General features: G+C 40.2%; 1 protein-coding gene across 1 annotated transcript in view; it reads left to right on the top strand.

Moving 5' to 3' along the window:
• LAMB4 (laminin subunit beta 4) overlaps positions 1–12,067 on the top strand; it is a 125,145-nt gene that overhangs the window by 48,432 nt on the left and 64,646 nt on the right. The window contains exons 11-12 of the mRNA XM_060196406.1: positions 5,931–6,110; positions 11,423–11,532. Coding sequence (XP_060052389.1) covers positions 5,931–6,110; positions 11,423–11,532 — 290 coding nt within the window. The remainder of the gene's footprint in view (positions 1–5,930; positions 6,111–11,422; positions 11,533–12,067) is intronic.

Raw genomic sequence — 12,067 nt, 5'->3', positions numbered from 1 at the left:
GAGGGTGGAGAGAAAAGTGACTGGTGAAAATCAGAGTGTGACAAAGAAGGGATCAGTGTGTGACAAGGAGGGGGTGGAGCAGGAGAGAATCCTATCATAGAACCACCAATGCCCTGGAGTGCTTTATGTAAAAGTGATTTATGTAAATAGACCAAAGCTTTGGATCAGTAAAATCCCTATATAGGCATATGGTTAAGCAGAAGCCAGGGGGAGGTGGCAACTACCCAACACTACTACCTTCAGGATTTCCTTTAATGAAGCACTGTTGGTGCTATTGATGCCCCATATATATATATTTGAGCCATTTGCCTACCCTCCATCCCAGAAATAAATTTCAATAGTTTGGCATTTATCACTACCAAGTTTTATTTTTACATTTCCACGCATGAAGTTGATCTATAACAATATATACTGGCTTGTTCTTATGACAAAAATAATTTTTGTCATAAATTGTTGCTTTTTCATGACAAAAATAACTTAATTACCTTGGTAATTAAACCCTTGGTAAAAGTTCTCCTATTTTAGTCTCTACAGAATTTCTTCCTGTGAAATATGACAGAATCAATTTTCCATTTCTGTTTTGACACTATAGTAAACATTCTCCCTCCCCCCCCAAATTTTTTTCCCAATGTCTGTGACCTTGTGCACATGACCAAAGACTGTCCCTAAACGTCCCCCTTTGGAGTGTTATCAGGGCCTAAGGACAATTATTTGATGGTTTGAATTGTCCCCCAAATGGGCATTCCACCTGCCCACCACACCAACAGTTCATGAGATTTCCTCTTGCTCATTATCCTTGTCATAACTTTCACTAACAAAATGTCATTGCATCATTTATTTGAATTTGCATTTCCTTAGGGTAGAAGTTTGAAATGAAGCAAGCAAAGTATGTATGTTGCAAAATTTAGGGAAAACACTCACTTCAGAGACCTGGAAGAGCAAGAGTGACACTTGCCACTGATACTAGTCTGACAAGGTGTGCTTTTTTGAATTTTACAACCAAGGCACATTCTTGGCTGGCTTAAGTTCTTTCAGCACTGCTAGAGATTATTGAACAGATATATGCTCCAGCCTTATTCCAAGTACCCAGTATCAGTAACTGGGTCTCAGATTTCACACTACTTGCAGACTAACAAGTTAGATTGGTATTGTTTCGTGGATGCTAGTAGAAGGCATGACACTTCTGGGTCAAAGATAAAGGACTTTATTTGTTGTGGTAGTAAAATCAGTTCTTGCTGGTATGCTTTTAAAAACCCCTTCTGTTTCATTTGGTTTAAATCCCCCCTGCTTAACACTATTCTATTTACATAACCACTTCATTCTATTTACATAACCGCTGTTAACAAGCACCACCCTCCCTCCAGGGCATTGGTTCAATCCCCACTGGTTCATGATATGTTTTTGCTCTGCCCCCTCTCCTTGTCATACCCTGATTTTTACCAGTCACTTTTCTCTCCACCCTCTCTGCGTCGCATCCTGTTCCCACCCTACTGGGCTAGTATATTTATAAGGACAAGATTGTAGTTTTTAGTTAGTTTAGCTTAGCTCGGCTTAGATTGTGCTGCGTCCTGCATGAATAAAGAGATACTGCCTACAGCTCAACCATGAGTCCCTGGTTGTCTGTTACCCGCCCGTGAAGCCAGCCCGGCGAAAACAACATAGCCCAGCGAAAACAACAAGTTCTCATGTTTAAGCTTCAAATTCCATAGGGCAGCACAAACATACCTGCATTCTGCATACCTGAGTTTATGTCAGTCAAGGATCATTGACTTTGGAGTATTTATTGATTTTTATAGCAACTAGAAAGAAGCAAGTCCTTTCTTTGTCCAGGGGAAGAAGTTACCTCATCCTTCAAGGCAGTTGAGTGCCAACACAACCTTAAGAAACGACCTGATAGGGATTGGGCAGTAGCGCACCGGATTAAGCACACACAGTACTAAGCAAGAACAGGCACAAGATCCGAGTTCTAGTCCCTGGCTCCACATCCGCAGGGGTGGGGTTTCACTTCACAAGTCATGAAGCAGATCTACAAATGTTTCTTTCTTTCCCCCTCTCTCTATCTTCCCCTGATCTCTCAATTTTTCTCTGTCCTATCCTATTTAAAAATAAATAAATAAATAAATAAATGGAAAAAATGGCTTGCAGGAGCCATGGATTTGTAGTGCCGGCACCAAGCCCCAGCGATAGAGGTAATTTACCCACCTTAGAGGTAAAAAAAGAGAGAGAGAAAAAGAAAAGAAAGGAGAGAAATGACCTGATAAAGAGTGACCAGGTCAAGCCTGAGGCTCTGAGGTCTCAGGTTCAATCTCCAGCACCACCATAAATGAGAGCTTAGCAGTGATCTAACATCTCTCTCCCTCTCCCTCCCTCTCTGTCTCTCTCTCTCTGTCTCTCTGTCTCTCTCTCATCTTATCTTTCTCATTAAAATTAAGTAAAATATTTTTTAAATATTAAAAAAAAGAATGATTAGTATCTTGCATTGCTGGCTTGCTCAACAAAATTGCTCAAGTTTTAAGGTGCTGAAATGCCCAGCACCCATGAAAGATTGCTTCTTAGTTGCATAATCAACATAGATTTATATTCTATGGAGAGTGAGCCTACTATGAAACCAAAACTTCAAACTTTATATAACCTGAGAATACAGAATAATGCCTTGTACAAACAGCTAATGGAATAAATAGGGCATCCTAGTGATTTCAAACTACAGATCATCACCATGTGAAAACACAAAAGTGAAGGTTTTATTTTATTTTTTTTTTTGCTTGTTTTTTGTTTTTTATCAGATTTCTCTATAGGCATCGGTTTGGTTACAATTTCACCTTACATGATCTGTTTAAAATTGATACAGATAAATGGATTTTCAGAAAATAATTTTTTAAATAGATGTTCTTAAGAATTCTGCTTTGTTTTTTATCAGAATTTGTAAACACACATACACATCCATTTAAGTTTTAAAAGCTATGTATTTACAAAGAAGGCGAAATTACCTTCTTGGGTAAAATCAGAAAAATAAAATGTTTTGAAACATTTTACAAGAATCTAGGAGGAATTGTGGACACAACTAAGCCAAATGTTTCTAACACACCAACTAAAGTCTTTTTCCTTAAGAACCACTTCGTATTAACTGGATGTTGCTTTTAAAGGAACCAAAGGAAATAAAACTAGTATCTCTTTAGGAAGGCACAGTTTGTAAACAAATAACTTTCCAGTGAAAGGGAGACGAGGAGCTTGTAAAAACTATCATCATAAGATGCTGCTCTTGCTCCCCATTTACCTCAGCACATGTTTATGTGTGTGTGTGGATGTGTATATACAAATTATGTGAATTAAGACTGATGAGCATTCTCATGTGAATTTCCTCAAAGTTGTCCCTGTTTGTGCCTAAATATTTACACAAACAGATTCCAGACAGAAGAGTCAACTAATTTTAAGTATTCAATGATTAAAATATTCTCAAATGGAATATAATCCTCCCTCCCTGAAAAAAATTAGTAGACTCAACCAATAATAATAATAAAAGTTATTGCTGAAATTAATTTACATAACACCAGGAAATTTTATTGAACTTCTAATCTAAAGGTCACAACATAGAATTATATAAAAAAAAGAAGTTACTATCCACTCACATCCCTCTTCCAAATGATGCATCTCTACATAATTAAATTATGTTAGAACTTAGGCTGACCCTTTGGAGTATCTCCCAAATAAAGTTAAACTGTTCACTTTTGGCTCTTCCTAAAATGAATTTAGTTTGTTCTTTCCTCTCTACAAGCAACTGGCTTTAATTAGAATAAAATTATACCTTTTCCAAATTAAATAGAACCCAATGCTTTTTTCCATCCATAGTAAGATTTTTATCACTAGTCACAATCCAATAGTAAACAATTGAAAAATTGAAAAATTCTGTCAGACAAGCAGACATTTGCCTCAACCAAACAACTAGTTTGACCAGATTTTTTCCACTACACTCATGAACCTAGAGGGTTGGTAAGTAGATGTTTCTTTAGACTTGAGGGTTTTGTTGTTATAATCCAAAGCAAACATGTACAAATGTGTATTTAGGACATTTCTTAGAATCAGTGTATTTATTTTCTATCTTTATTGCATTCTGTAAATGTGGAATCCCTTGTAAATACAGCACCACAGAAATAAGAGATGTGAGGTGGGTGGTCATCTAATATCTACCAACATATTTCCTCTATGATGAAATACCAATAGTGTTGTGCTAGCCTCTGCCTTGACAGTTCCACTGAGGAGGGGGTCACTGCTTCATTGGGCAGCTGTAACTGATAAAGTCCTTTGTGCTTACTCAAGTTCTACCTATTATAGCCTCTATCTCCTGTAATTATTAAGACTATAAGCATCATTTTTATTATTTATTTTAAACTTTTTAATATTTATTTTTCCCTTTTTGTTGCCAATGTTTTTTTTTATTGTTGTAGTTATTACTGTTGTTGTTGCTATTGATGTCATCATTGTTAGGACAGAGAGAAATGGAGAGAGGAGGGGGAAACAGAGGGGGAGAGAAAGATAGACACCTGCAGACCTGCTTCACCACTTGTGAAGCGACTCCCCTGCAGGTGGGGAGCCGGGGACTTGAACTGGGATCCTTACACTGGTCCTTGCGCTTCGTGCCACACATGCATTTGACCCACTGCGCTACTGCCTGATAAGCATCTTTTTATATGACATTCCTTCCTTGACCTGTTCAAGCATCTACTGAAAAAACAAACAAGCAGAAACATGGAGTTAAGGAGAAAGTTGTCACTGGCATTACTCCTATACAACAAATAACTATGTTATTTCCTAAAATCTCTATCCAAGTGTATGCCATCTCCACAGATTTCCAAAATGAAAACAAGGATATTAAGAGGTTTTTCTTTTTCTTTTCTTTTGTCAAAAGAGAGAGAGGAAGAGGCCATATCATTGCTTAATGCAGGTATGTGACTGTGCTAGGAATTAAACCTAGGACCTTGTGCTTATATGACAAGTCCTGCGCTCAGTCACTGAACTATTTCCCCAACCCCCTTCCCTTTCTTCCTCATAGGGGTTCCTTTTGGGAAGAGTCAAAAGGAATGATAATCCTTACTTTTGCAACATATGTCTGATGACGTCAAGAACAGACTTACTCTTAAACATGCTTCAGAGATTTGGTAGACAGTTTATGTTAATTCCCCCTTTATACTTTGATGCTATGATATATATATATATATATATATATATATATATATATATATATATGTATATATATATTTCACTGTATCCCTATAACAACTCTTGTTGCAACTTAATTTTCATCTTTAGGCTCTTTCAGAGTCTTTTTATTAAGTGACGTTCATATAGCATAAAGTGACTCATTTTCAAGTGAGCAATAAGTCACAAGGTTGTGCAAAATCACCATCACCTCAACCTAGTTCCAAAATATCTGCATTACTCCCCAAAATAACCTCTTCTTTACATCTAATTTTCATACTAAAAGACTTCTGATGATTCTCTTAAGGATCATTTAAATATCTTAATATAAACTTTGTATATAAAAATGCATATGGAAATACATACATATGTATATGTTTGTGTATGGAATTATTTAGCAATATCAAGACCAGAGTTCAGGAAGACATTTACTTTTTAAAGAGACAGAGAAGGAGAGAGCAAATGAAACCACTACTCTGAAGCTTCCTCCAATGTGATGGAGGCCAGGATCACACCTCGGCTGTTCGTGTAGCAACAAACCACATTATCCAAGTGAGCTATTTTGATGGTCCTGGAAGACACTTTTGAATATCTTTTACCCACTGGTCTAATTATTCAAATTTATTTCATTTTCTAAACAAAGTAAAATAACTGTTTCATGGGTAAAATGCTATATTAATATATCAGGTTTCCCACAATTGGCAATTAACTAACATAATCCATATCTCTGTCCCTAGCTTGTGAATGTGACCCTGATGGGACCATATCAGGTGGCCTTTGTGTGAATCATTCAGATCCTGCCTTGGGGACTGTAGCTGGCGAGTGTCTGTGTAAGGAAAACGTGGAAGGAGCCAAGTGTGACCAGTGTAAGCCCAACCACTATGGGCTGAGTTCTGCTGATCCCCTGGGCTGTCAGTGTAAGTCAACAGCAGTGGGGTCTGGGCAGTGGTGAACCCAGCAGAGTTCACATGTTACAGTGTGCAAGTAGCACGATTCAAGCCCCCAGTCCCCGCCTGAAGGGGGGATGTTTCACGTGTGGTGAAGCAGCGCTGCAGGTGTTTCTGTCTCTCCCTTTCTCTCTGTCCACATGCCCTCTCAATTTCTCACAGTCTTTAACCAAAATAAATAAAAAATAAATAAATAATATTTAAAAATAATTAAAAAAGGAAGTGGGCAGTCAACTCAGATACATCTTCTTAATTTTTTTTATTTATTCCCTTTTTTTGCTCTTTTTTTATTGTTGTAGTTATTGATGTCGTCATTGTCGGATAGGACAGAGAGAAATGGAGAGAGGAGGGGAAGACAGAGAGGGGGAGAGACAGACACCTGCAGACCTGCTTCACTGCTTGTGAAGCGACTCCCCTGCAGGTGGGGAGCCGGGGGCCTGAACCAGGAGACTTACACTGGTCCCTGCGCTTTGTGCCACCTGAGCTACCATGGGACTCCAACTCAACACACACACACAAACCAGACGATTTTAGTAAGTTAGTGCAGAACTTTATTTGGTGGCTTGGTGAGTTTATCATAAAGGCCCAGCAGGGGGCGCACAGATTTCCCTGCCAAGAAATTTAACTGTCAAGTTGTGAAATGTTTTTTTTTTAAGTCTCTGTTATGATCCTATTACACAAATTCACTAAATTTTATTGTGCATTACTGTTAGATAAATAACTTTTTTCCATGAGAAATGAAGCTTTTGTATGTTTTTTCAATTTGAGGGGATTAGTAGTTTATAATTGACATTAAGTATAGTAGTTGGCACATGGTACATGTGTAGCATTTCTCAATTTTCTGTATAACACTCTAACCCTCCACCTGGGTCTTTGTCTACCGTCATGCTCCAGGACCTGAACACTACCCCCAACCCCCAACCCTGCCCTAGAGTCCCTTACTTTGGTGCAGTTCACCAAGCCCAGTCCAAGTCTCCCCTTTCTTTTTTTAAGAGATGTAGAATATTTATTTTGCTAGTACAATATAATGTAATGTAATATAAATAATATACTATTTAAGGTTTGAAGAAATACTTGGGAGACATGCAGGAAGGCATGGAGATGGCTTTGTTTTTAAGGATGCTGTGCAAATACTTCATGACTTCCATCACTTGCACCTTCTGTGTAAAATGGGTCTGTGCATGTTAAAATTGTGCAGGGACATGTTGGGGGTGGCCCTGTCCCTACAGGTTAGCAAGGACTCGGTCCCTTCCAAGGCATAGAGGGCCAGCAGGGCCAGTGCTCTGGGCAACTTGGGGGCCACATGCATGTGGAGGAAGCACTGGAAGATATCTTCCCTGCTGCACAGGCTGGAGAAGATGTGTTCCTGGTAGCAGTGAAGCACCACCATCTAGGTTCCCTGGTAGGGGGAGCACTTGGTAATATAGAGTGGACCAGATGGCTGCTTCTCCAGCAAAGACGCCCATCAGTGTTTCTGGAGTCCCATTTTTCATAGCAATCACAGACCGCTGACTTTGTACAGAATCACATGTCATCTGGCATGTCACTCTCATGAGAATGTTGTGACCAGGGTGGCGCAGAGTGGGATCGCTGTCCTGTGGTGCACTGTGGGTGCCCTGCCCCTAGGGGCCCTCATGGATAGGGGGCGTTGAAAGGCATCCAGGGCCAGCATGGTCAGGCCTTGGGGCAGCACTGGGGCCTCATGGATCTGCATGTACAATGATTTCTGCCAGGTGGCTTCTCTCTGATACAGGATGGAGAAGATCTCATGACTGTGCAGCTGCTCATCCAACAGGGTTCCCAGCGTCTGGGAGTTCCTGGTGATGCCCTGGAATGCTATCCAAGGGGCTTTCCCACCAGCAAGGACACCTCTCCCCTGCTGGCTCCTTCTCAGCTGCCAGCAGTTTCCTCAGACATCTGCTCCAGTTGGAAGGACTCATATGTCCTGTACTCCCTCTGTACAGGGAGGATGCCCTGGGTGGTAGTTTCAGGCTGATCCTTGCTCTTAGTGAGAGAGATGCAGCTCTCCAGACAGGAATGCCACTTTTGTTTTTTTCTGAACAGACAAGAAAGTAACCATGAGGCTGGTGCTGGGCCAGCCTAGAATCAGCAACCTTCTGTCTCTGCTGGTGGTTCTTCTGGGCCTCTCCAGGTAGGCAGATACCCACATGCTGCTCAGGGGCACAGAATGTTTGATCCTGAAGCTGTGTTTAAACTTTGAGTTAGAGATGAACAAGACACTGCAACAATATTACAGTTGTCTCACCTGCCTCCCACAGCCTGTTTGGAGTATGGCTATGGTGACCCGCAGTAGCCTGCCACGGGGGCCCTCCCAGGCGTCCTCTCCGTTAGAAGCAGCTGCATCCTCAAAAGACCCTCTCAAGCAGAGGAGTCAGCCAAGACACCATAAAAGCACTGAGTGCTCTTGGGAGGATGCAGGCATCCTTCACTTTTCACTCCTCGACTTCCATGGTTTTTGGACTTGTGGAGTTCCAGCTCACTAAGCCAACTCTCTACCACTAGGCTATTGCTCTGTTTGGCTTCTGGCGACAGGTTTTTCTTCTTCAAATTCCTTCCAGGCCTGAGCTCTGGTCCTGCTGGCTTCTGGTCACAGGTTTTTCTTCTTCTAATTCCACTGATGAGTGTTTCAGGCCCAGATCCTGGTCCTGCTGGCTTCTGGACACAGGTTTTCCTGCTAATTCCAATTATGTTTATCAAAGGCAGCAGCCTCAGGGCCACCGAGGCACAGGCTGCCATAAATAACTTCTTAAGCAATTTTAAGTGGCAGCATAATTTCCTGTTAGTCCGCTTACTTGTCCCCTTTCTTCTTGCACCACTTCTGGCATCTCTACCATATTCTCTGAGAAAGAGAAGAGGAGAAAAGAGAAAAAAAAAAAAAATCACAGAAAACTAGAGAGGACCTAGGGTATTCTGTGACCTAAGGAGTCAACTTTGCTCTAGGATAACAAATTTAGTGTCTCCTGGGGTCTGAAAAAGCTGCAGCTTCCTCCTGGATCTGGGTGAATGGTTTTCCTGTCGTCATGGTGTCATGCTTTCTGCTTTTGTCCAAATAAGGAGCTGTAGATTGTTTGCATGTTTAGAGAGCAGCCTACTAATCTTTCTGTAATAAAAATGCTTTTCTTCTTGGGTCTTATGGGAAAATTACATTTCAGGATAATGAATTATATAAATGAATTTTCCATCACACCTTCTAACACTCCACTTTTCCTGGGCTCACTAACTTGATGCTCTCTAAGAATAAGCCAAACCTTGTTTTCATTGTTTGTTGTTTTGTAACAGCTTTCATTATAATTAATTCATGGACTTATAAATTCATCCTTTAAAGTTAATGCTTTTTGATATATTCTGAGTGGTGTAGCCATCATTACATCCTATTTTAGAGCATTTTAATTACCCCCAAAGAAGAAACCCTAGTCTCTGCTTCTGGCTATAGATGTGAAAGATTGAAATCAGAATTTTAAGAAGATAATTGTACACCCACATTCATAGCAGCATTATTCACTATAGCCAAAATGTGGAATCAATACAAGTGTTCATCAATGCCAGGGTAAATAAAATGTAGTATTTACATACAGTGGGATATTATTCAACTTTTTTTTTGCTCCAGGGTTATTGCTGGGGCTCTGTGCCAGCACTATGAATCCACTGCTCCTAGAGATTATTTTTCCCATTTTGTTGCCTTTGTTGTGGTTGTTAATGTTATAGCTGTTGTTGTTGGATAGGACAGAAAGAAGTCGAGAGAGGAGGGGAAGACAGAAGAGGAGAGAAAGATAGACACTTGCAGACCTGCTTCACTACTTGCGAAGTGAACCCTCCCCCCCAGGTGGGGAGCTGGGGGTTTGAACTGAGATCCTTACACCAATCCTTGCACTTTGTGCCATGTGCACTTAGCCCACTGTGCTACCGCCCAGCCCCTAATTATTCAACTTTAAAGGGAAGAAAAATCTGGCAATGGCTTCAACATGAACAAACTGGAGATGTTATGCCAAGTGGAATATGTTCACATAAAGGAACAAATGTGTGATTCCATTTATGATAAGTACCTCAAATAATTAAACTCATAAAACACAACAGTAATATGATGATTGCCAGGGGCTATGGAAAGCAAAGGATGGGGGGATATTAGTTAATTGGTATAAAATGACAGTTTCACAAGCTGAAAGCAGTTCTGGAGATTGGCTGAACCACAGTGTAAGTGACCTGAATACTACTGAAATGTATATACTAAAATATGGCTGGAGTGATACATTTTAGTTCTATATATTTTACCATAAGAAAATAAAAGACCCCCATACCCATTAACTACCATCTGTATCTTCCTAATATATTTTCTGATTCTACAGACTTGCCTATTATGGACATTTCACACAAATGGAATAATATATGCTCTTTTGTAACTGATTTCTGTTGTTTCAAGATGTGTTGACTTTCTTTTTTTGTAGATAGTCTCCATTATATGTGCATTTCACATTTTATTTATCTGTGCAACAGTTGGTGAACATTGGGGCTGTGCCCATGAAAACTGGTTTTTCCAGTGGGTTATGTATATCTTGCTCCAGAGGCACAACTTCTTAGTCTTTGAAACATAAACTAAACTCAGAAATGTCTCTGAATAGAAGAGAAAAAAATGAAAAGCAAGAGAGTCACAGTAGTAGGAAGGAGAGAAGAGAGAGGGAAATGAGAAATGCATCTGCCAGAAGATGAAGACAAGATGTTATCAGGGTTTTTTCTTCTTAAATTTTATGAGAGAGAGAGAGAGAGAGAGAGAGAGACACTAGAATAATTCTCTGTCACATGTGATGCCAGGGATCTAACTTAACCCTTATACATTCATGGCATGTCCTCTACCTACAGAGTCACTTCCCTACTTGCTTTTATTTTTATTTTGAGATTGATTTGCTTTCTTATTTTATGAGAGGAGAGAGATGCCAGAGTATTGTTCAATAACACACAGTACAGGTGATCAAAGTTAGGGCTTCACTCAAGTAAGAAATGCATTCCACCTGCTGTGCCACCTCCTGAGACTTCTCCAGTCCATCTACTGTTTGTCATCTAGTTGAACTGCTGAGGTTGCTGCAAGTGCCTGGCCTGTATAATCTTGTATGCAGTGCTTTAATCCTGAAGCCAGGCAGACATTAAACTTGGCAGGGGAGGTGCCATTGGCTCTTGTGGTTATGAGTTTTTGCACAGTGTGAATGATTATGGACATTTAAAGAAGGAAGTGCTACAAATTAAAATCATTGTGAATTCTGTGCTTTCAGCCTGCAACTGTAACCCCTTTGGGAGCCTGCCACTCTCCACCTGTGATGTGGACACAGGCCAGTGCTTGTGCCAGTTGTTTGCTACCGGGCCACACTGCGAAGAGTGTACTGTATGTATTTTCTTTTCATATAGTTATGAAACTTTTCTGCTGCCTATCCTGGGAAGGGTGGGACGGGACGGGATTTTGTCCATTATTTCTCTTGCCCTATATAATCCAATATTCATGGGGGAAGTATTTACATTACAGACATCAGTAAAGACTATAAATCAATCCCATTGCTCCCATCAAAAGCTGGTTATAAAGCATTCACCAACACACCACTGGATTGACACAGGCACTGGTATTAATAGTTTTATTCATTGGCCCCCTGAAAGTGCCAGCTGATAGAATATAGCATATATATTTTTGCACCTCACATTATGAAGGCTTTTCTAATCTCTCTTGCACACATTCCCCTTATCATACCTACTACTCTTTACCAAAAAATATTTTGGATGAGCTCACTTAAAAAAAATGGGCTTAGGGTGGGAGTGTAGCATAATGATTATGCAAAGAGATTTTCATGCCTCAGGCTCTCAAATGCCAGGTTCAATCCCCCACACCGCCATAAGCCAGAGCTGAGCAGTGCTCTGGTTAAAAAAAA

Source organism: Erinaceus europaeus, chromosome 8, assembly GCF_950295315.1.
Source record: "Erinaceus europaeus chromosome 8, mEriEur2.1, whole genome shotgun sequence".
NCBI classification, from domain to species: Eukaryota; Metazoa; Chordata; class Mammalia; order Eulipotyphla; family Erinaceidae; genus Erinaceus; species Erinaceus europaeus.
Note: the sequence above shows the minus strand (reverse complement) of the source record. Positions and strands in the feature narration are given on the sequence as shown.